The sequence below is a fragment of the Melospiza georgiana genome, chromosome 17, assembly GCF_028018845.1.
Source record: "Melospiza georgiana isolate bMelGeo1 chromosome 17, bMelGeo1.pri, whole genome shotgun sequence".
Lineage (NCBI taxonomy): Eukaryota > Metazoa > Chordata > Aves > Passeriformes > Passerellidae > Melospiza > Melospiza georgiana.
The window spans coordinates 3,582,928-3,608,617 of NC_080446.1; the positions used below are offsets into that span (position 1 = coordinate 3,582,928).

Below are 25,690 nucleotides of genomic sequence, written 5' to 3' on the forward strand. Positions count from 1 at the left end.
CCTGACACCAAACAGGCCCTGGAAGGAACTGTCCCACCTCCCCTGGACCAGATTCCTGCAGAACCTGGAGGGCAACCTTGGTCACTGAGGAAGGGCTCCAAGCCTACTGGGCCAGGAGGAGGAAAAAAGGAGAACCAACCTCTTTTTTCCCCCCAATTTCTTTCAGCACCCCAATTTTCTCAGGTTGCCCCAGCAAGCTCCACCTCCCAGGGTAATTAGTTGTGCCTTCAGGCTTTGGATTGCAAAATTCACTTTTGCCTGACAAGTGAAATTGTTTTCTTGCTGCTCCACTAGAATGAGCACAAACAAAAAAGCCACTGTTTGTCCACGATACTCTTGAAAAATACCAATAAATCTACTCTGTACATAGGATGTGGATGAAAAAACTGAGGGAAAAAAGAAACTTCAGGAACTAGGTTTTCTGTGAGATCCCTGGGTAAGCTGAAAATTTACATGTCTTTAAAACCAAGCCAGGCAATCAAGGAAGATTTATGCTTGTAGAAACGCCTTAGAAGTTTCCGCTGATTTCCTGTATGGCAGCTTCTCCCTTTTACCGAAAATAACCAATTAAGATCAGTTCAGAACAGAGTTCAGGCTCTGCCACTGGGCTCCTCAGGAACATAACCTCTTTTTTTTTTGCCCTGGAAAAGGCAGGGAGAAAGTTGTGTAGACCCAGCAGGCTAAGATATATTAGGCCAAGCAATCAGTGCTCAGGTGTAACATGAAATCTGAGCTGGCTGACAGTTTTATCCTGTTGAAAACATATTTTCATTCCTTTGGTGTTCAGGCACCTCATACCTGAGAGAGAACAAAAGTGCAACTCACAGCAAAGCCCTTGGTCCAGGTACTAGGAAAAGTAAATGCAGATGCTGGTCATTCCTAAGTGTAAAATATCTCTGTCCCAAAGAGCATTTTCCCAAGTGCATTATGGAAACCATCTGTGTCAGCTTTGAAGATGAAAAATTCAATACTTGCAAGGAAAGTGATGCTGCAGCAGATACACAGAGCTGAGGGTAACAGCTGGTCTGATCAGCTCCCCTCAGCTGCAATATGGAATTCCCAGCACTATTAGTGTTTGGTTAAAAATTCCACATCAAAAAGAGGAGAAGACTATCCAGTTTTAATATTTCCATCCTTTATAATATATATGGGCAGATATCTTTCTGTAGAGGTTTTACTTGGCCTTTTAGTTTCAGTTGTTTATTTCAGGACATGTCCAAACAGCTCATGTAAAGCAAGAAAGAGAGTTCTAAAAACTTAATTGCCAGTTTGCTGGTAGATATTGCCTGATTGCAACAAGTAAATGAAAAAATTAGGTGAAAAAACAGGGAAAAAAAAAGAACTGTTTTTTAATGTACTGTAACCTTCATATCTTAACCTATCCACAGAAGTTGCAAAAAGCTCCAACTTAAAAAGCACCCATTTGAAAAATCTACTTCAGCTAACATGTGCTTTTCTTGGGGAAAAATAAATACAAAAAATTTAAATAAGATATCTGAGCTAAGGGAAACAGATTGCTGACCTATGTCTTGAGGCTTTTTTTTTTCTGCCAGTAAAGATGCTATTTTAAGGTTATAATTAGAGCTGGTTTGAAAGAAGCAGTGAAAAGAAACGTGTTGGCAATTTGACTAAATTAACTCCAGTTTTGATGAAAGCCAGCTACTTTGAGTAACATCATCTACAGGCATTATAATGTCAGTGGCATTTACTTCTTAATTTTAAATTCTTCATTTCTGATTGTAGTAATTCTCTTGACACAGCAGCCATTCAGTGTAACATTACACCAGGAGGTACAAAAAAGTGGTTTCTCTAACTTGTCACGCCAGTTTTGCAGTTCAAGCTCTTCTCAAATGCTGCTTTTTGGCAACTCATGTTGTGCAATGATTATGAAAGAGGCATTTTAGAGTTTCTAAAGGGTACTCCACAAAGGCAGCTGACTCCCTCATTCCTACAGTGCCTCAGTAATTATTTCTTATCCTACAGGGTTTCCAGTATGTAATTTTATTATCAGGATTAATCAAGGAGAATGATTCACGCTTAGTGGAAAGCAAGGGAAGTTCAACACAACATTAGGACTGAAAAATGGGAAGTCTTACACTGAACTCACAACAGGATGAAGCTTTAACAACTGGCTCATGTTGACTGCTCTCTCTGCTGCCACTTCCAAAGTACAGCTCTATTCCAAGAGTGACAAAATAACAAATGGTTCCACACCTGCCTAATTTCAGTGATGGTACAGAAATGGGTGCTTTGGCTCATTTTCCTAAACTGATGTAACACAAAGAGATGTGAAAAGGAAGGAAGGGAATGGAGAAACTACAACTTTCATTGTGTTTCTGAATCCACAAAAATTCAACGCCCAGATCCTATCTCTTTTGGGACATAGGATTATCTGTACTACTCTTTCCTTATAGTGTCGGGTGTAACAAATATAATTTAAAGTGACACTTTAGAGCAGCTCAACGCTTTTTTACTGGGCTCATAAGGGACTGCAACTCCTGGTGCTGAACATGTGTAGCTGGAGATCAATCCTTGCTTAGGAAGAGACCTGCAAGGAAGCCCTTACATATTTTTGAATTCTCCTTTTTTTCCTTTTTCTTTTTTTCTGCTAGAAGAAAGTCAGCAAAATTTTTCAGGTAGCTCTGACAGATCAGAGTGCCTGGATCACACACCACCACACTGTCCCTCCTGTGTTTCTCAGAAAAAGAAAAACACCTCAGAAAAAGAAAAACACCTTTGCAAACCATTCCACAGACCATTCTGGGAAGATTGGATTTACTTTCACCTAGACCATGAAAGTTACCTCAGGACTGAGGACAACAGCCAGACAGCAGTTTAAAACTCCAGTGCCCTAAAGGAAAATATATAAGCATATTTTTCAAGTCCAATTAAGGCTTTGGCTGGGAGCATTTGGCAGAAGGAGAAGAGTAAACATTTTATGACATGCCTTTGCATGGATGGTGCTATGAGGAGTTCATGGATTAACTAACAAGGTCCCTCTGAGGGATTTCTGACTTTGTGAGAGGGACAGGGGAATCAGAGAGGGGAGAGAATGCAGGCTGCACTCAGAGCTGATTTATCATCACTCCTGGGGGCAGTGGGTTCAGGAGTGTGTTTTCAGAGAAAAAGAAAAAATCCCTTTTGTGGTAATTGATTTTAAAAGAGGAATTCAAGCAGTTTCTTTGCAGGGTGCCTCCAGCTCCTCAGCTCTGCACAGACTGATGCTTATCTCTGACAGCAAAAAATGGGAACAGCTATTTCCAGGCCTTGAAACAAAATCAGGGCATATGGGAGGTGAGGAGCTACTGCAGTTCCTGTAAGGACTTTTGGAGGCAATTCCTGGAAAGAGTTTAGATCCGAGATTTCCTGGAAAACCTGGGAAAATTCTTATGAAGGGTCTAAATCTAGGATGGGAAATTCCTTGAACAGCACAGGAACTACTTCAGGTTCCAGACCCAGGAATCCCTATAAAAAGTGAGAAAAGGCCAAGAAATGTTGTAGGTCCAGAAACTCCTGGAAAGATCGCACATTCCGGAATACTTGCAAAGCCCAGGAAAACTAGAAATTATTTAGATCAATTAATTCCCAGAAAGTGATAGGAAATTCTTTGAAAACTTCTCAGTACAGTAAATTGTAACAGAGGTCACAATCTAGAGATTACTAGGAAGAATCTTGGTCCAGGGTGTCCAGGAAAACACCTAAAAACCCCAAATATTCCTAAAAAGCTCATAGACAGAATTTTTAAAAACACCATATCTTGAATGTTGTTTATTCTAAGTTGCTTAAACAATTTTTTTGAGTAACTTTTACATTTCATCACTTGTATTAAAACCAGCAACTTTCCATATGGTCAAATCACTTCCCAGCTGAGCACTCTCGTATGGAAAGGTGAATGGAATTGGAGTCTCTCTTATGAAGTTTCTTCATTATTTGTGAAGAAGAACTACAAAAAAAGCCCCAAACAAACCCAACAAATGTACAGGGACACCTGTGAGTTATTTTTTAGGCAGTTTGGTTCAACTGTCAGAGAAGCAACGTGGGTTTTGTCATCAAGTACTTCAAACCAATCCTGCTAATTAGGATTTCAAGTTTAACACTGACATAAACAGATTGGCAAACTAATTTTGGGATCTGCAGCTCAAAGGAGGTTTTTTCCTAGGTCTGGTCTATTTAGGATGATGTGATGAATGCCATTATTATGAGAGGGGTCTCTCACATCACCACATATTCCATTTACACAGCTGGCCCAATATTTAATCTCACCAGAATCCAGTTTATTCCTCTCCAGCTGCTCTGACTCGATAATGCTGACAGAAAAATTTCACTTTAGTAGAACAAGTGGCTCTGCCCCTCAGCACCAGTTTCTGCAGGAAGGAAGGAAACACCATTCTGGGACAATTCCTTTGCTGACCACGGCTGCACTCACCACTCACTGGAAGCAGAGCTGCAGACCTGGGGAGGAAAACTTTGGAATTCTGGGCTCCTCTTTATCTTCTGAGAATGTGTTTTCTTCACAAGCACTGCCAAGTTTTAAGCTACAACCTTCTGCTCATAAAATAAGCTGAAAGATACCAATGAGATTTCAATGAGAAAATCCTCCCAAAAAGCACACAGGAGCTTTAAAAGGGCAAAGCAAACATTAAAGGTCCAGCTGATTTCAGAAGGACGTATGAAAAGAGAAAAAAATCTCAAGAAAATATAATAACGCAATTTTTTTTCTGGGGGAATATGAGAGATAGGCCATGAGATCTAAAAAAATGCACTGCCAGTCAGATAAGGAAACATCAAATACTTGGATCAGTATTAGATTAACAGGTTAATTCACACAGCATTTTCCCTGTAAATCACTATTTATCTGAGTTTATGTATTTTACATAGATACACTCCATTTTTTATTTGCTGATTTGAGAATGATTTGAGGCAGAAGTTTTTTCTAAGGATAAGCTAAAGCAGAACTAGATTCTCCCAAGGTTATCTGTGCAGCAGGCAGCAAAGCATCATCATTCAGCCTTACAGTAAAAATAGCCTGTACATTAAATATTGCAGGGGACTCAGTGAAACCCCACTGAGGGACAATTACATGTTGATGAAAAAAGCCACCATGAATAATAATTATGTAAAGCAAAATGCCAGAGATGCTAAAATCTTGGTTTAATAGCCTCTATTTTGTACAGAACACAATAGGACTCTTCAGAAATGGGAAAAAAGCCTTTCACACTGTAGCTCACCACACCCTGCTTTGGAAAGAGACAATCCCCTAGTGCTCTCTAGTGGCTGCAATTAAAATCCTCGGCAGGCTGCACTGCCAAGTTTAAAAATACAGAGAATTACCAAAATACTCAATTGCCCCTGTAGTCAGCCACGACTGCCCAGGGAGAGAGCAATCAGTGTTTGTTTGCATCAGTGCTCTGCCCTGCCCGGGCTTGTTCCTCTGCAGGACTCAATTCCCCAACAGAACTGCAAATATTGATGTGCCTGAAATTACAGAGAACAACTTTAACACATTTGATGATGATGATGATGATGAAGTATATGAGGTGTCTCACAAGTTGGTATCAAAATGTGGCACCTTTTGACTCTCACAAACTCCAGCTGTGCCAGATTTCTTCCTGAGCCTACAAATGGTGAAGGGAAAATCATTTCCTTTCTGCTTGATCAGGACTTTGCAGTGGAGACAGCCACGTTGCAAAATGGGTGTCTATTTGGGCTATTGAAACTCTCTCACTGTGCTTAAAACATAATTCATAAACCAATCCTGAGCCATCAGTCCTGTATAAAACCATCTGAGCAGAGACAATTCTCCTCTGCCCACAGTTAGTGACACATTTCATAACCATTGTCAGGTTGCACTGCTCTTGGAAATTGTCTTATTACTAAAATATTATACATTGATATTTATTCTACCTTGATATTTATTACTTCAGATGCCTAAATAAAGCCTAGATGTCAAAATTACCCTTTCAGATAATAAATTAATTCCTAGGGTTGGCACACCAAGAATTTCCTGTCCAACAGCATTTCCTCAGTGGATTCTCTCAGCTCCACCAGACATTTATTCAGCTAAATAAAGAACAAATTGCTGAGTGTAAAACCACTACCAAGGGTTTGCAGTATCATCCATTAGCTCCAGGATTTCCTTGACAGCACAAAGGATTGCAGGCTGCCAATTATAATTAAATAGAGCTCCCTATGGTCTTAAGCAGAGCTCCTCATTGCCCTGGATAGGAAAATGCAGGTTAAAACACAAGAAGAATAGAAAAAGGATCCAAACCTGGTCACAGTAACTGCAATCTTCAGAGCTGGAAATATCTCTGTAAACAGCATGCAGATGACACTTGCCCTGGGTAGAATGCACAGGCTGTGACATTCCTGTGGTGTCAGCTGAACTTCTACCCAGGAAATCCGGTCAGAGCCCATGAAACGAGAATTTCACAAGCACACACTGCACCTTCAGCTGCTCACACACAACACCCTTACAAATGGAGACACAGATTGGTTTTGACACCTTTGGTTTGTAGTGCATTAATAAACAGAATTTTTGCAACAGCCACAAAGCCAAGGGAGAGAGAAGCCTAAATGTTAAAATAATTCATGACTTCTGAATGATTTGGAAAAAGCAAACCTACTGGCATCTTCCTTGACTGATCTAATTGGATTTATTTCCACTTTCTAGGAAAAGGGAAAAAGCAACATCAGCAAAAAAATCCCTGTTTACTAGTTCATTAAGCAAGGGTATAATTACCTAATTATAAATACCACAGGTCATACCATCAGCTGCATGAACTTCCATCTCCATACACAGGCTGACAAATGACAAGCTAAGCAGTCATTCATGTACACAAGGAATTGCATACTTAGAAAAAATTTGTTTTCCCATCTCTGTATTTCACATCAGGTTAGAATAAAACATTTTTAGACTACATATTAATAATAATAATATAAGAAAATCTAGTTCTGCAACTGAACCTTAAAACTTGAAGGGCTTGGTCTTGCAGAATTATTTGTAGGAGAGAGAGGTTTAAATTATCTGTGTGGTTCACAGATTATATTAAACTGATGTTAGGAATTTCTTTGCAAAGCATTCTTTTGTGTCTAGACCTAAAAGGATACATTAGTATAACAAGAGGCACATTTCAGGGACAAATGAAAACAAAGGGACTCTTTGGGAACCACCTAATTTTTGACGTGACTGGAAGAATTTATCAGGCAAAGTCTGAAGTTTACTGGTTGGATAAAGATGTTAAAGGATTTATTTCCAAAACACTTGAGATCCCAGCTGCAGACTCTGGAGGTGTTCCTCTCATTACAGTCTAGGCTGGTTGGAAGCAAGGCTGGCAAAGAGAGAACAGCACAGAAAATTCCACAATTCCATTGTTCTGACCTTAGTTATGACAGCATCCATCTCCAGCCTTGAAATCATGGAATAGAAGATCCACCTAATTCTGTCCTGGGCCAACTTCACAGGCTGTTAGGGCTGATCCTAGAAAAACCACCACTGCATCTGTCCATGCGGGGAGCTGTGCTGGAGCTGCTAGGCAGCCTGGCCTTCCCCAGCTCACAGCAAGATGGCATTAAAAGAGCACACAGAGCTGCAGCCCCGAGGGGAGGGGATGTTCCACATCTCCTGCTGCCACAGCAACATCCACAGCTGTCAAAAAACCCCATATTTAAAAAGTAACCCGAGTTAGCTGGGTTTTGCTGAGGAATGGTTTCTCAGATGACTCACTGCATCTGCAAAAGAGCAAAGCACAACCTCCCCAGCAGTGATCTTGCTGCACATCCACATTCTGCCTAAATGAGGATGCAAACTACTGCCTGAACCCTTCAGCTCTGAGGAAGCAGTAACTCCACTGTGTAGGAACATATGAAGTCCTAGTTTTACTTAAAATGAAACTAGAAATTCCAAAAATTTACCGCTAGCTGTTCTGCTTCCCCTCCCAAGTCTTGAGCTGGTGAGCAGGACATTGAATAGATGGAAGTAGCCCAAAGATGAGTCTATCCCAGGCAGGCATAAACCCAGCCCACAGCAGCACTCAGAGAGGAATGAAGGTGTAGCATAAAGCCACCACAGCATTTCTGCCTGGGAAAGCTCAGACCTTGAGCTTTGAGTCAGTTCTCACACTGCAGCTCCCTGAGAGTGAGACCTGGAAGGGCTGGCTGTGACTGCTGGGCTCTCAGGCAATGCTCAGCTTCAGTCTCAGAACAGAAACTGCTCTGCTGTCCTGCACCTTGCTCTCTGGGAGTTCCAACCAATTTGAGCTTTCATTCTCTTGCCTTCAGCTGCTGATCAGCTCTAGACTTCCTATATTTCCTTCCATAATTGAAGCCCAGCTGAGGTTGTATCTTCTGAGAGACGCTCATAAATCCCGATTATTGTGGTCATCACTGGATTTCAGGTCCCAAAGAACTGCAAAGTGTGACCTACCGAAGGAAGCTCTGCCACTTGTTTCATGTCTCACTGGCCCCTGAAGTATTTCAACTCTCCAACAGCTGCATTTCTTGTGTATTGTGGTCTGAGTGTGAAACACCAGCAGAAGTCCTGCGTTACACAAGAAATGAAATGACAAAAACAAAATGCCATTGAAATAAATGTTGAAAAGTACTAACATGAGTGGAATCAGGATTTTGTCCTGCACTCTACATCAAAGACTCGTCAGCTCTCATCTAATTAGCACAGAGCACCACTTTTTCCTTTCCACTTCTGCTGACAACTGAATGATCTTCACTGTTGGAATTAATTTGAAAAATGTATACGTCAAAATTATTCCAGATTTGGCAACAAGATGAGATCTGAATCAGAATGTACTGTCTGAATGCAATACATAATAAGAAGAAATGACATCTCTGATCAGGCTACAAGATATCCAGACTTATCTCTGAGGCAAAAATGAGCTGCACTGCTTCTAAAATACAAAGACTTGCAAAGCACAAGCAAATCAGAGGTTCTTCTTTTTCCAAGGTATTTTGTTTCCAAATGGAATTTCAGTGCTCCAAATAGTTATTTTAAAAGTCTGGGATCTTAGGCTGTATTCTTTTATATTTACAGCAACACCAGTTTCTTGGAGCTATTTCTACTGTCCTGAATTTTAGAACCTGCAGGATTGATGTTACAAATGTAACAAGAAACAGTTCATTGTGTTTTTCTGTATTAATTCAAAGAGCTTGTAGGGTCTCAATTACAACAAAAATGGCTTTCAGAGCCCCAAATATCTGCAGGTTTTTTGCAGTTTTGGGTATTTGAGATTGTGGAATACTTTGAGGATGGAAGTGAGAATAAGGAACTCCCAGCCATGTGCCTGCTTAAGAACACAGTGCCTGTAAAAACCAAGATATTCCATATACAAGAATATTAATTCCCCAAAATGTGGCCAGGAAGGAGATTTGGCTCTATAATGGATTTTATATGTGCATCCCTTCTCCTCAGACATCCTGAGGGCTAAAGGGTACAAAACAGCAGAGAGGATGATGAGATTCATCCCCTCAAACATCATCTATGTGGCACACCAGCTGGAACCTCACCGGCTTGGGCAGCACCTCAGGAGCCCCAGAGTTCCCCAGAGCCTTTTCCCTGCTCCTCCTGCACAATGACAGCTCAGTGACCACATCCTGCAGCTCCATAAGCTGCATAATTTGAAATAAGAGTAGAGGTTCCCCTTCCCATCATCCCAGCATAGAAGGATGTGAGCAGAGCTGGGTGTCAGGGCAGGGAGTTGAGCTCAGGGTCCTCCTTTACATTTTTCCCAGCCTCTTTTTCCTGTTCCTTCACCTGTAAAATGGGAGTGAGCACTGGAGCTGGGAAGGAAAGCAAACATGAAAATCAGATGGGCCATTGCCAGAACAGCTCCTGAGTATCAGAGATTCTCAATGTGCACACGAGGCCCTCTATAAACAAGCCCTTGATGCTTATTCATTTTTTATTTGCCTTCTGTAGTAGTGCTTTGGAGAAGATGTGCTTCAAGCCTTTGTACTTACAAAGTTGTGACTGCTGGCTGATATTTTATCTCTTCTTGGTGACATGCATTTATGGTCTTGACAAACAAAGGCTCAAAATAGGCTGTGTCCTCTTTACAAAGAAAGCATCTGAGGGGAAAGAACCCCCAACAAAGTAAATAGAGACAAGAGCTTTTGGAGCTTGGGAATGCTCATCTCAGTTATGGTGAGCACGCTGAGCCACAACAAGCTGGCATAAAAATCTTAAAAACTAGGTTAAGACTCACAAGCAGCAGAACAAATGCTTTCTGTTGCTGCATCTAAGAAAAGTGCTCCTAGCAAGGCTGTTTGTGCCTTGGTCATCAGAACAATTTGACCATGGAAGCTGATTCTGTCAATCCAAACATACCCTGAATTCATTTTTCTAAATAACAACACAACCCCCCCACATCAGTGGTGCTCTGAGATCACATGTAGGCTTCAGATTAAGGAAAATGAGGTTGTTTAATATTCTGCTGATTCGAGAAAAACAGCACTGACATGACTCACTTCTTTTCTTTCTCCCCAGAGAATCATTCCTTTCTAACACAAGTTCGGATTTCTCTTTATATAACCAGCTCATACAACAGGCATTCAGCTCTCTGTCAGAGAGAAAACAAACTAATTAAAAAAAAAAATCAAGGAAAGTCCTATCAAATGGACATGCATTGATTTGGACTATGCATCAAAATAAATAAAATGATAAAAAAAATATTTTCCTTTCTGTGTTTCTTCTCTGGATATTTCATTTCAAGAAGTATTTTCCTGCAACCGAATGGATGCCAATTGCAGAGATATTTGCTATTAAGCTAAACAAATTTCATCATAACTTTTCATCATAAATATAAAAGGCTAGAAATCCTCTGAGAGATAACTAAACAGATCAGATCACTGAACTCTGGGAAAATGCTGAAAACTTGTTTACCACAAGACGCCTATAGTGAGAAATAAACCAAACAAAAGGGGAGTCATGTTTCTACTAATAGCCATTCTGATCCTGCAAGCAGTTTTGTTTGTGACACCTACAGAATCATATGAAGTAGGAAATGGAAAATTGAGGACAATTTTTCAGGTGCTTTGTACCCGCAGGTAGAACCAGGTTTAGTTTCATCCCAGTTTCAGAGGGATGAATATACTTGGTATATTCAATATACTTGGAATAGATTAGTTAGTGCCTGCCTCCATCAGCTTTATTTACCTCTGTGGAAAGGCTCCATTCCTGTTTGGTGCTGGTCTTTCAGCACCAAGACAAGACTTTGCTCACATTGATTTTTGCCCCTCTAAAGCCCTGTTCCAGAAGGAATGCAGAGCCTGCTTTAAGCAAGGAAGCAGGAAGTGCCACAGATGCATCATCATCACCTCTGACATTTGAAAGTAAAGGACATGCAGACAATCCTGCTTTTAACACCAGAGACATTATTTAGCAATGTAAGTTTGAATAATTCAACACAATTTTTTTTTGGTATCTCCTCTCCCAGCTATGATGATGGTTCATTTTGGAAAGAACAAGGTCCAGGGGCAGCTCCATCAGCTGGCACAAAGCACAGCAGGGATTTATCCCCACACTGATGGTGCTTGGTTTGTCAGGGATGAGAGAAAATGCTCTTTAAGTGAAAGCAGCAAGGCAGATTCCAGCCCTGTTTGACTGTTTTGTACCAGGCAATATTTTAAATCCAAAGGAATCCTATAAAATGTCCTCTATAGAGGCAATCAGTATGGGAGCTGGTTAAAAATACATCCCTCTCATCCTGTGTACTTCTACAGCTACTAAAGATGGCTTGGAGATATTTTCTTGGGTTGAAAATATTTTAATATATTCGGTCTTATAATGCTTAAATCTGCTATGAAACTTCTCAACCCTAGATTTTAAACATGAAATCAGTATCATTCTTCATCTCAGAAGGCAGCTATTGATTAATGCAAACAGACTTTCACAGAATTCACTAGAAACCATCAGCATTTTCTAGCATGACCTAAAAGCTATATAGAGAAAAACCATTTAGAACTCGCTACTTCCTCTTCTTTTAGGACTAAAAATAGATCTGGCTGATTATCTCACTTGGCACCTTAATGTATTCCATGGCACGATGGCACAGCTTAGATTAAAGCTCCACATGCTGCTTTTTCCTTAGCATCTACCTTATACACCCCAAGAAGGGGCAGTGCTCATTCAGAAGCTCTTTGATATTTTACTTTAAACCCCTTTTTGGGTTCTGTTCTCAGGACAATATTCCCTGTTGGATGTAGCAGCTCCTCCCAGCCATGGGTAGATGCCACCCCAACAGCCACACCTGGTCCTCCCTCAAATGGAATCTTGGATGAATTTTCTCATCAAACTCCACCATTAAATCCATGCCCACAGACTTTTTTTCTTTCCCCTAAAGGTCAGTAGGATAACTGACTCTCAGGGACACACAGCCCAAAAGTGACTCCCAAATCAGATGTATGCATATTTAACTTTGAAATTCCTGCTTAAAGAAAAGCTGCAACACACATCTCAGTGTGATAAATGGGGGTTAAATCCCCCCAAAACACAACAAAGACATAACCCTACGTAACTGCTTTGTTTGCCTCTGCTTTCAGAAATGGGCAACCCCAATTTTCATTATTTAAAAGTAGCAAAATGTTGTCCACATATTAGTGTGAAAACAGAGGCAGGCTCTTCTCAGTGGTGCCAAGTAACAGAACAAGAGGCAGGGGTGAAAAACTGAAGCTTAGAAAGTTCCACTTGAACATGAGGCAGAACTTTGCTGTGCAGGTGAGGCTGTGGAGTTCCCTTCCTCTGGAAATATTCCAGACCCCTCTGGACACAATCCTGTGCCCTCTGCTCTGGGATGACCCTGCCTGAGCAGGGAGGGGGGGTTGGACCAGGTGACCCCACTGTGGTTCCTTCCAACCTCAACCCGTGCTTCTGTGTGTGGGAATGAAAGACTGCATTGATGGGAAATTGTCTGATAAAGGCTCATCCCTAAAATTTTGCAAACTTGCACCTGTGTCACAACAGGAACTTAGCTGCATGTATAACCACTGCTCTTGAGTCAGAAAAAAGTCTACTTGTAGGTGAGTGTACTCCTCAGCACTGCTTCCATGCAGAGACAAAAGAAGAGTTTAAGGCAGACACGAGATGAGAACCCCACAATCCCAGCAAGTGCTGAGCGAGCATTCCACAGGACTTCACTGGGAGAGTGATTAGAAAGCATCCTTGTTTTTTACAGGTGAAAACTTCAAGAAGACCTGACCTGCATCACTGGCTACAGACCAGCAGCCCCTCTGCCGGCACCCTGCGCTGCACGGGAGGAGCAAAAAACCCCATTAAAAGCAATTTTACCCTTTAAACAAATCTCCAAACCAAGCTGCTCAGCCGAGTCGGAGCGTTCCGTTTCTGCGGGGTTCCAAAGGGGCCACCTCTGCCCCGAGGCCCCAGCTCCGGCCGAGCAGCGCGGGGTCCCGGGTGTGCGGCGCGGCTCTCGCTCGTCCTGCCGAGGGACCCCCACACGCCGAGGGACCCCCACACCCCGAGGGACACCCTCCCCCCCGGCACACACACTGTCTCACTGCCGGGGGGTCGCGCCGGTCCCTCCCGCGGGGCAGAGCTCCCGGACGGACGGGACGAGCCCCGGGGCGGCTGCGGGGACACGGGCGGGTCCCGCACAGCCCCTCCCGCGGCCGTGGCGCTGTGGGGCGGGGCGGCCCCGCGCACCTGCGGCGCCCCCGCCTTTGTGCAGTGCAGGTGCGGCGCGCACCCCACCCCGTGACGTCAGGCGGGCGCTCGCGGGGCACCATGGGAGAATCCCAATGTTTTCCAACGGATGCGCTCAGCAGCGCGGCGGCTTGAGGCGACTCCGGCAGCGGCGCTCGGGGGGGCGTCCCGGGAGGGGGCGGCGGCGGCGGGGGGCCGGGCCCGCGGCCCGCGCCCCGGCTCTTCCCCACCCCGCCAGGCGGCATGGCCCACCCCCCTGAGGCGCCCGGAGCTGCCCCCTGAGCGCCCGGAGCCGGCGGAGCGCCGCGCCGCAGCCGTGCCCAGGCGCCGGGGAAGATGCTGCTGCCGCGGCTGGTCCTGCCCGGCTGACGCCCCGCCGCTCCCGCCGCCGCCGCACCCCCGTCCCCATTGTCCCCCGGCCGCCTCCGGCTCCATGAGCGCCTCCTCCTCCCTCCTCCTCTGAGCTTCCCGCCCTCCACCTCATGGCTGCATCGGAAGAAGGGACCGGCTGCTTTCTCCCGCGAGGCAGGTCGCAGAGTGACCCCAGCATCCTCACGGAGCCCGCGGGCCCCGGGGAGCGCCCAGGTAACCGCCCCGCTCCCGCCGGCCGCGCTCGGGGCGCACCGGGAGCATCCGGTTTGTGGGGAGCCCGTCCGCCCCGGGCGGGCAGGGACCGGGAGCGCATTCCCTGCGGTGAGTGCCCGATGCTGCAGCCGCTGAGCCGCACACGGGCTCCGAGCGAGCGCGTCCCGCTGCTGTGCCGGGATCCGAGCGGGGGGCGCGTCCCGGCCGGGGCTCCCGGGGCAGCGCCCGACCCCCTCCCGCAGAGCTCATTGATGACTTTGTGGGGAGGGGGAAATGAGCGCTAATAAAGCAGGCTGTTTGCATGGTATCGCCATGGAGACAAGGGAAGCAGAGTCATAATTAAACGCTTTCTGCCCACAAGAAGGTAATTTTCACTTCATAGGGGGAAGCGTAATCTCCTTGTGAAGTGTGGGCACAGAGGGTGGTGCTGAGGGGACACAGCCCAGTCGTTAGTGTATAAATTGTGATTAAATTTTTTTTTTTTAACAATGGCAAATGGGGTTTTCATCTTCACTTTGAGGAGTAATTCTAAATGTCTGTTGGTGGTGACTCAGTAATTTCAGATCGTCAGAATCTAAGCAGTGTTGAGACCTTTAGAGAAAAAAAAAAGAAACAAATAGCCACATCACTTTGATGTGATGTGATTGCACGGAAAGGCACAACAACAAGCTGGAAGCGAAGGGTAAAAGCCAGTTTACTCTCAGTTTCCCTGAATAGATGGTGGTCACAAGAGCTGTCAGGTTTCTTTCTGAGAAAAGAAGTAATCAAAACAGCGTAAAGACAATGAATGGGGTGTTGATCATCACTACCCACTACTGATTCCTAAGCCTAGAGATGAGTTTAGGTTTCGGGTCAGGCACTATCAGCCTACAGGAAACAGTCCCTGGATGCAATTTCGGGTTGAACTTTGCTCCCCTTTCTCAGATTACTGAGTAAATAAAATATTCCAGGCTCTATTCATACACCTGCTATATTGCTTCCTTCTGAGCCAATGAGGATATTAATATTTGTATGTAATTTAAGTTCTTCTATTTATTTTCCTTATCAAGCAATTGTGAGCACACTGGTCTGGAGTGAAGCACAAATTGAATTAAGGCAAACAGTGGATGATTTATCCCTGATTACCAACTGTTCTGATACCCTAAGTGAAGGGAACAAAGGACTCTTCTAACATGAACTGCTCGACTCACTCCCAAAGGGGCAATCTTGGCTGAAAGAGGAATGTATGTTTCTGCCATTTGATTTCTGCGAGCAGAAGTGACTAATGAAAGGAAGGCGTGTGCAACCTCAGTTTTAATTCCTCTAGATTGTTTTCTGCTAATTAATTCTTTTGGCCTTTGTGAGATACACAACAAAGAAAGTACACAACATGTCCGACAAACAGACAAAGGTATAAACATTATTGTGCTTTTTGTTAGGAGAAGGAGCTGTCAATACCCAGGAGCATTTTCCCCCTAATACAGACTCCATCAGATAAACCAGTGTCCCATTGCATGGCAGAAGCTCTGCTAAAATGCAAGAGAAGGTATCTTGTGTGTATTCTGTTTTCATGCAATATGTGGAGAGAAACAAAAGGTGTTAAATACATCTGGCTTTTGTCCAGGTAGCTATGAATAGTCAGGGGTAGGATTAGCATGTTTGATGAGATTTTCAGGTTTTAAATTTGTTCATCAAATAGTATTGAACGTCTCTATGCTTCCAGATGATAATAAAATGAAGCAAAATTGTTTATTTTAGATAAAATTTTACCCTACAGTGTTGTGAGTAATCATTATGAGCAATTTCATACATATGGCTACTTGAAAATCTGGAATACAATTTATATTATTTTAAGAATTATGAATGCTAGATTACTTAATTGCAGTTTATATTATTTTACTGTCCTAGAAAATAATTTTATCATTATCATTATACCAATATAATAATCTATGGACTCTAAATCAAAAGAGATTCTTAGGAGTGGGAAATGATATGTCCAAAGTTTGTGTTTACATCCCAGCCCTGCTCACAGACAAACCATGTAGAGAAGTGTGAACATGTAAGATTCTTCCTTAATCTAAAAATTCAATTAATGTTATTATCATTTAAGTTACATGTTTAAATTACAGACAAACAGACCGATATTTTGGTATAATATGGGTATAATAGGATGTAGGATCCCTAAAAAAACCATTCCTGCTTTTACCTGGCCTTTGAGTGATGCCATATTCTGTTTTGTTTTGGAGCAGTTTTTTGGCTGTATGATGTGGTCAGGGGTTATTCTGCACCAACTCATTTGGCTGTGCCTACTGAGGAAAGGATATTGGGGTAGGAAATGTGGGAATAGATGAAGGCAGCCTAGACTCTGAAATATTTCCTTGTGGTTTTTTGGTTTAAAGACATATTTATATTTGTCTTCTTGACCTGTAGAATTACAGGAGTTTTTGGTTTAGCCCAGCTTTATGCAGGAAGTTTCAAATCCATGGCTGAGAGTGTAGAGCTGGCAGCACAAAGATTTTCATGTATTTCCCAAAGGAAATCCTGTGATGCAATGCTTCATTTCCTTTTCCCTCCTGAAACACCAGTTTAACCAGTAGAAGTGACCCATCCCAGTGGGGTTTGAGCCTTGCTGGCTCAGAATTTGCTCTCACTGGACCAAATAATCCCTTTTTAGCTGACCCTGAGCAATGTGAGCATCAGATCCAAGGAATTTGGGATGAGCACGCTGCAGGTGCAGATGTTGGTTCACCTTCCCAGTGCTTCATTTGCAGTGTTTTGATGAAATGTTGCTTGGGTGAAATGTCAAAGGGAGTTTCCCCATGTGAGAGCAGAGCTGAAGTTTGTTTGTTTGTGAGGTTTTTGTTGTGTTTTGTTCATTTTAAAGAGGATTCTGTTTTCATCCAGCCAGAGCATGGGATAACTCAGTAACTGGCTGGATCAAGTAGCCTTAGATGCTGATTTTTGAGAAGTCCTGCTCACTCACAGTCCTGACTAATGCCAGCAGAAGCTGCAATTATTCCAAGCCTTCAACAAGAAAGGCTTCATGATAAAGCCTCTTATCTAGTGTGTTTTTCCTCACAAAGCATTCACTGTAGAAATGAAAAGCTATTTTATAACCTTGATTTAGAAGAGCTGTAATCTTTACAGACTACAGTGAATTTTATCACATGTAAAAACTTACAAAATTACCACATGCCACTACAATCTTAGAAATATTCCTATAATAAGTCAGATAAACAAGATGTTCAGTAAACAAAATAGGGACAGTTAATAGCTATTTATTCCAAAACAGAGATAGAAATTCACTGATTTAGATCCTTCATGTGCAACTTAAATGAAAACAGCAGCTCCTCACAGTGATCAGTAAGGATGTCACAGTCATGGTCTAAGAAGAAAAGATGGACTTTAGTTCAGGCTCTGCTGACAAAAAGATTATTTTCTCCAGCATTTAAATGGTGCATAGAGGTCCTATTGGTAATGCAGAGAATACTGGAAACAATGTTTCTTTGCTTTAATTGGATCAGTTATTTATTTTCTCCTTTAAGATAAAAGAATGCATTTCAGCCTATATTTAAGTGAACTATTTTATGGCCGCTGAGTAGTATTTTATGAGAATTACTGCAGTACAACAGACACTGAGCTTCATGTTTTAGTCAGTTTAAATTCACTGTCACAGTGAGTGAGCAAGCCTTGAAAAAGGAGGATGTCCTTAGTTTGGGATACTGACATCAAAATACTCATTTAGCAAAATGTCTTGCTAAACTGTAGACTGTCTCTAGGCCAGGCTGTTGTTGAGAAAGTGATTTTCATCTCATTCATAGAATCACAGAATGGTTTGGGTTGGAAGGGCCCTTCCAGATCATCTGGTTCCAGCTCCCTGCCACCTTCCTAACCTGATTAGATGAGGTTGCTCCAAGCCCCATCCCACCTGGCCTCCAACACTTCCAGGGATGTCAAGAACCTCCTTATCTTATGTGTCTTTCCCCTCCTCCACCTTTCAGATAATGATCAAGAGAGAAAGGAGAGTCCAAAGAGAACAGATTTCAGTATCACCATCTAATTGAGAGACAGTTGCAGGAAGCCAAAATATTGCTCTCATTATATCCTTCCAGCAGTCACAGGGCAGAGGGAAGATTGACAATCTCATTTGATTTGTATCAAAGAAGGGAGGGGTGCACAGACTGGAGAAGAACACACCATGTCAAAACTCTGTGTTACTTGAGGAGATACAGACAATCATGACAATGTGTGAAAATGTCACCCCGCTCCCCCCCCTTAATTTTGGGATAATCCATTTGAATTTGTATAAGTGCACATTGATGCCATCATGTTTTGCTCTCTGTGCTGCTGCCTTTCCTTCCTGGCACCACACAATTAAAGATCTTCAGGATGGGCATTGCTGAGCTCTCCAGCAGACCTTGCCAGTGGTCTACCATGTGTTCCTTGTCCTCCAGTGAAGGATCTGTGTTGAGGAGGAGCTGTTGTGCTGCAGGCAGTGGTGTTAGATGTTGTTAACAGCTCTGTCACCACAATTTCTTACTGCCTGGTGAATGGGGGCTCCTCAGCCTCTCCTCTGGTGTGGTGTGCTTCAAGGCCTGACAAGTTAAAGCTACTGCAGAGTAGCTGTTCCAGAGATCCATGATCATGTCTTCACCAGACACTAATTGCCTGTTAATTTGTATTGATACCGTGTGTCATGAGCAGCTCTGTGCTCTGAATTAACTCCAGGGGCTAACAACTGCATAAGACTTAAAGGTCCTCCATCACTGTTTCTAGTTTTCATAATTCAGAAGTTCTGTAGCAGGCAGCATTCTTTTCAGTATTCTTCTAGGATGCTAAGAAGAGAGGCTGAGATGAGAATTGAGCTGTTATGTTCCTTTTACATCATCTTTGGGCTGGAGGCAGAGCTGAAACCCAGCAGGGCCTCCCAGGCAGTGAGGAAGGACATCAATCACCCAAGCAACGGCCAGGGAAAGCTGGGATGCAATAAACAGCAGGTGTAGGAACACTCTCCAATATGGCTTTTTCTTTCTTGTCTTCTGTTTTGAAGCTGTGACCTCCTCTGGATGGACTGTGCCATTCCATATCTGTCATTGTCTTCTCCTAACATTTTTGGTTTAGCTGATAAAGATTTTATTTGACTCCTGTTTCTGCTGTAGTTGTTTCTTGGACAAGTTTGCTCAGTCAGAGTGTTGAGCAGTGCTGGGGAGCCTGTGAGCCACTGGAAAGCTGTGCTGTGCCCTTAACCAGGACACTGGTCACCTCAGAGATGTTGAAAGCTACTGGCAGGGGATGTTTGGAAACCCAAAAGCAGATGGAAAATAAAGTGTGGTAGGTAGGTTCTGGAATGGAGCAAAGGGAAGGTAAAGACACCCAGGAATTCAGCTGGAGTGCACACATTGGTGCCAGCTCTCTGAATCTGCTTGAGGCATTCTTGCTGCAAATCTATTCATGCCAGGCCCATAATTCAGCAAATGTTCTAAGTGTGTGCTTAACTTCCAACCTGTGCTTCAGATGGAAGGAAATTGATAGCAGGGAGATGCTGGGGGTGCCCTGCCTGTCAGCTGGGCTGCTGCTCCATCCTCTGCACTCGTTTACATCACCACAACTTTAATCAGGGACTTAAAGGCTTATCTGTGATGTCTTTAGTTGTTGCATGAATTTTCAAATTTGATCCTAATGCTTGAGCCAGGATATTTTTAAAAAGTTGTTTGAGTTTTGTTTTGTTTTGTTTTTCCACCAGAAAGATTTTGGTTTCCATTTCATCTTTCTCTGTCAACAAGTCTATTCTGTTAACAGAGTTTGTTTCACCTACATTATATTTCTTCTGAAATAGAATTTTACCAGGCCTCCTACATCCTTTCCTTTATTAATTTATGGACAAAATGATCTAATCAGTGCTTGTGCTCCAGTTTATAACTGAACCCTATATTTTATTTATATGAAACTAAGTGATGTTCTCTCATTCAGAAGTTCCTATTCCTAACCAGAGCTCCTTGCAGAAAGTTACTATTCCACACCTGATGGGGGCTGTAGTCAGGAATACTCAGCACTGACTAGAAAGATGCAGGCTATAATTAATATCCCATTTTCCTTTCCATTGAAATCCAAATTGAATCCTATAAACTTCCCAGAACATTTGCTATTTGTGTGAATGTAGAGTTAATTTCTGACATAGCACCCGAAAAGTCATCACCAAGTACTATAATGAGAGTTTTATTTTAAGAAATGATCCACTGTGCTTTTGAGAAAGCCTTTTTGTTTCTCATCAAATTCCCAGTCCCTTCTTGGTAGGATCTAACGGGACCCCAAGTCCCTGTGATGCAGAGAAAGGCCACTGGAAGCACAGATCTCCTTTTTTCCTGTCCTGCAGCAGAGAATCTCCTCTTTCCCCTGGCACCTGACTCCTCTCCCCCATGGCAGCTCTGCTCCAGCATTTCCAGAGGGGAGAAGGATCTCCCCATCTCTGGAGAGGAGGATGAGCACGGAGTGCTGGGGAGGCTGCAGAGGTGGCACTTCCTGGGCGTGGATTCTCTCGCTCCAAATGCATCATTTTGGTCCTGCACATATAATTTGTGTCAGTGCTGGGGTATGATTACACTGCTCAACACGATGCACACTTAACACAAACTGATTTTTGCTGTTGCCTGAGTATTTTACTTACTGATACTCAGTTTATTTTGGGAATTGAGAGAGCTTGGTGTTTAAGTTATGTTTTTAATGCTACTTTTGCAGGAATTTAATGAGGTCAGTTAATAAGTATGCTATTCATGCTGAGGCTAGGATTTAGGCTTTTCCAGGGTTTGAGTGTTCCCAGTGTTTGGAGATTTGTATTTAGCCAAACTTTAGAGTTCTGTAAAGGAAATACAGGGCTTTAAAAGGAAAAAACTGTTTTAAAGTTGTCTTTTCTTCTAAATCCCAAGTTGGCAGGTAGTTTGAACGTTGCTGAAAAGACACTTAAACCATTAAAACCTCTTTATCCAAGAAGTGGAAAAACTGATTATACACCATCAAAACCTAGACTGGATTTATGAGAATGAGGTCATCAAATTGGAAATACCTGGTTATTTTTTATGTTTATCTTTGTCTCTTTAATTCAGCCCTTCTTTTTATGTTTACCTTTGTCTCCTTAATTCAGGCTTTCTTTTAAAATAAAAGTAAACCCCAGATTTGATTGCATACCTTAAGTTAAAGAACTCAGACCTAATTTACACACCTAATAACTTGTGCACACAAGTGGATGCTTCTCTGTGCAAATAAGAGAAACTCCTGTCTATTAAATAATAAAAGATCTTCTTCACACTTTAACTATGAATGAAGGTGGTTTAAGATTATTCATTCAGTTAATGTTTGCACCACACTTTGAGAATGGAATGAGTTACATAAAGCTGGGAGTCATGTTTATCTGGAAATGTAACTGTATTTTAGTGAGTAGTTAAGTAACAGTGTTAATTTTTCCCAAAATCTTTAATTTGGGAATTCTCTTTCAAGACTGCCCAAGTCATGCTGTAATGAATGGGCTACACAATTTATTTATTTATAAAATGGGTTTTTTAAACCAAATTTATGGCTTTATATTTTTAAAATGTAATATGTAGAATTAATTGCCCTTGCTTCTCCAAGCAATCTATAAATACCAAGAGTCAGTAAAACTAAATATGATACCTTGATTTTGCTTCAAAACGTAGCCAGTTTGGATGCTAATACAATGGATTCTTTGTGCCCATTAAATCCCTTGCTTTTGTTTGAAATTCAAGTTGATTTATGGCCTAACATACACACAATTTATACATGCCCCAGAGAGAGCCTCATACAGTGACTTGGGGCAGGTCAATAGCTCTGTGCTTGAGCCTGCATAAATATTTCAGTGAGAAGATCTGAATCAAAGGGGTCTTCTCTTGCTTTCTGTAGTACACTGATATTCTGGGTCAGCAATGTGGACCTGTGGTTTCAGCTGAAGGAAGGCTTGTCCTTATGCATAAAGCATTTCAGAATTGTTCATCTAATGAAGAGACAGTTTGTTTGTTAATTTCCTTAATCTAATTTTTAACATCCTCGAACTGTTCAGCTGCTGCATAACCAGCAAGTGGACGTAGATCCCTGCATTACATCAAACCAGTGAAGCCTTCACTGTTTTCTGAGGGCTGCTCCATCCCTCAGGCCAGGCAGCCTTCCCTGTGCCTTGTCCATATTGATCTGCTGGGAATGGCTGTCACTTCTCATTCAGCTGCTCTCAGAGCTCTGCATCTCATCTCTCAAACCGCCTGCACCAAGATTTGGGCTTTTATCCTTAAAAGAACACAAGAAATTCTTCCCTGGCTGAGGACTGAGGTGTGTCCAGCCTGGGACAGTGTTCTTGGTGGGGGCTGGAAGCTCAGGGCAGGCTGGGAGCAAAGGGAAGGGTGGCTGGAGGAGCAGAGATAAATTCCACATGAAATCCTCAGGGTCGGTCTCCTGTGCTGCCTGCAAACAACAGCCACAGGGGTTGATGCTTTGGGCAGCTTTGCTCAGCATCCCCAACCAGCTCTGCTGTCTTGGGGAGCTCAGACAGAACCTGAGTGGAAATCAGCCTCCAAGAGAGTTTCTTGGCTCCTGCAAGTTCATTTGTAGTTGTTCCATCATGAATGAGATGGATCTGTGTGGAATTTTTAAATAGAGTGAACGTGATCGTGTATGCAACACTGACTTAATTGGCTTTCTCTGAAGTTTATGCTTTGCAGATGGGGCTTCTGTAATTTTGTAAGCTCTGCATTTAGGATAGAAGAAAAAATGTAATTTCTTTTTTTTTTTTTAAATTATGACAGCTCTGTAGACTGTGTAGCAGCTTTCTGGGATTGCAGAGGTTTCAAGGAGAAAAAACATCCTATTTTCAGATACAGCACTTCAACTTAACTTCAGCTTAAATGTTTCCTTCCATGACAGTTGCTCATTTGACTTTGCTCAATGTTACAGTGCCTAGAAGGACAGAATATGAACTCACATTAGACTACCAACTATGCAGAGAAAGCTCTAGAAAAAGGAAAATGGAGTCTTGGACTCATACAAATTCTCCACTTGTCCAACATAGGTTTTAAATGCTTGTTTCTTGTTTAACTCCAGAAAAATAATGGAAAAATCAGAGCTGAGATAAACTGTGAGCATCACTTGAGATTTCACAGGAGATACTTAACTGCAGAGAACTTAATAACACATCTTCCTGCAAGTGAGGAACAGGAGTGAGCTCCTGCCACCTGGGAATCCCCTGCATTTAGGAAGAAAACAGAGGTTCCTGAGAATGTGCTATTTTACTGTAAACTCCTGATACCAATTCAGGATGGAATGGCATGACACAAAAGCTGTGGATCCTCACTAAACCTTTGATTCTGTTTGATTTGTAGTGGGAGCAAATATCAGCCACTGCCCCAGGCTGGTGCCTTGAACCCTTGCAGCAGTGGTGAACTTAACAGATGACATGATCAGATGTGGATTTTCTTAAGGCAAACATAGGGAATGTGAACTACAGCTGTCAAGATGGATAGCAGAGAGATTTCTTAGTGTTATGGTGTACATTTGCTGCTGCAATTCAACCAGAAGAACAAACTGAAAGGAAGCCAAGTAAAAGATAATTTTAACATGTAGAAGTACAGAGGAGCGTCCTTCAAAATCCAGAATATTGTGCATGAATGAAAATGTTTTAAGAAGGAACCCTAACTAATAGAAATTGATCCTGTATCTCTCTTTTTAGTCCAAGGAGGTATCACTGAAGGCAGCACAGGCTGCTCTGGAGGGCTGGCATTCCTTCTGCCTCACTGGGTTGGTGCTTCCTTACATTCCCTGGTTCTCATGTGACAGGGTAGAGCTTCTTGCAACTCCTTTTACTTCTCAGTCTGTTTTCTCTACAATTTTTAACTTTTCTGCCATCCTGTCTGAGTTCATTCTAGTAGCTAGCTCTCCTGCCTTTCAGCAGCTCCTGTTCCAGAGGCCTTTCTCCCAAAGGAGAAATAGAATGGGTGTTACTGCTGTACCTGCAGAGAAGCCAGCAAACCTGCCTCCCTCCAGATCCAGAATTTTCAGTGTGATCTTAAACTGCTAAAAATCCCATTTATGACTGAGTCAGTCTTGGCTCCTCTGTTGCCTAATGAAGAGTCAGACTGGGTGAACCCTCTTCCCTTGAGGGTCTCACTGTGGGTGCTTTGGTGTGGGACCAAACCTGACCTCACACCCAGGCTCTGCCCACAGGCAGCACTTTCCAGGGTCACTGGTGTCATTTTTCATCAACTCTGTCCTTGGTTGAAAGTTGCCAGTGAGCTCCAAAGACATTGTGTGTGATAGAGAGGAAAGGGTTAAACAACCCTTGTTTGTGAAAGAAAAACCCAGGAGCAAAAAAGCAGGAGAAGCTGTTTTCAAGAACGTGTTCCATTTATATTTTTCTCACTCTTGCTCTCACAACACAACTTCTAGGCTTTATTCCAATGTCAATGGTCTCTAATTCTACCAACCTCTTTAGAAAAAGCTGCACTATGACCTGGGGCATTACTCATCTCTCTTATTTGGGAAATTATATTTTATATAATTAGCTTTTTGTGTCCTGCACCTGCAGAAAATCTATTCTGTTTTGCATCCAGGAATTTAATTTCCATTGATATTCCTATTTTTTTAGGATTTTAGACATATTTTGCAATAACTTTTTTAAAAACCCCACAGTAAAAAAACCCCAACCTCTCCAACCCAAACACTTGGCACTGCCATGAGCTTTTGAATTTTCAGATCATGATTTGCTTGGCTGCTCTAATGAAATAATTATAAAAGAGTTAAATTACTGAATATACTTTTAGTGGCTTAGACATCATAAAATAGCAGCAGAGAAATAAGCCCAAACATTCTGAATAGAAAGTATGGGATGATGTTTTCCCTCTATCCAAGAGGACAGATCTCTCAGAAGGAAGATACACTTCATATATATTTAAAAATTTATTTTCTCATTCTATTAATAGAAATGGAAAGCTAATTCTGGTGGGTTTATTTAATTAGTTTTTAATTCAAATTCCCCTCCCTCTCTCAATAAATCCCCCTGCAATTTGCCAGCAGTGCTTTGCAGAAATCTTTTTTAGATCTTGGTAGCTGCTGTAAAGTTGTCTGGGAACAAAATCTACTTTTCAACAGATTAATCTAAATGTACATATCCAAGTAGGGAAAAAGTGGCAGTAGCTTGAAAACTAACTTTCATTTTAAGTAGGTTTTTGAAGAAGGAGGAGAACTTTGGGTATTACATCATGGTTTTTCAGAAATTCTCATTTTTAAACACAAGGAAACTTCTTTTTCCTGCTTTACAATAATAATCTGATTTTTAATCAGATAGTGTCTGTTAAAATGAAATCACAGAGACTTAGAATTATCTTTTCTGACAGAAGGGGACAAGAGTAAGCATATCAGAGCCGACGGGAATCGTGCAGTTTAGAGATTTTGTTGTTATAGATC

At 42.3% G+C, this 25,690-nt stretch overlaps 2 protein-coding genes across 3 annotated transcripts in view; one reads left to right on the forward strand and one right to left on the reverse strand.

Annotated features, from left to right (window-relative positions):
- PRELID3B (PRELI domain containing 3B) overlaps window positions 1-14,388 on the reverse strand; it is a 126,362-nt gene extending 111,974 nt beyond the window's left edge. Inside the window, exon 1 of the mRNA XM_058036039.1 lies at window positions 14,294-14,388. The gene's annotated coding sequence lies outside the window, so the exon portion shown is untranslated. The remainder of the gene's footprint in view (window positions 1-14,293) is intronic.
- PHACTR3 (phosphatase and actin regulator 3) overlaps window positions 13,981-25,690 on the forward strand; it is a 100,604-nt gene continuing 88,894 nt past the window's right edge. For both annotated transcript variants that reach the window (XM_058036035.1, XM_058036036.1), the window contains exon 1: window positions 13,981-14,254. In XM_058036035.1, the coding sequence (XP_057892018.1) occupies window positions 14,152-14,254 (103 nt within the window). In that variant the 5' untranslated portion in view covers window positions 13,981-14,151. The remainder of the gene's footprint in view (window positions 14,255-25,690) is intronic.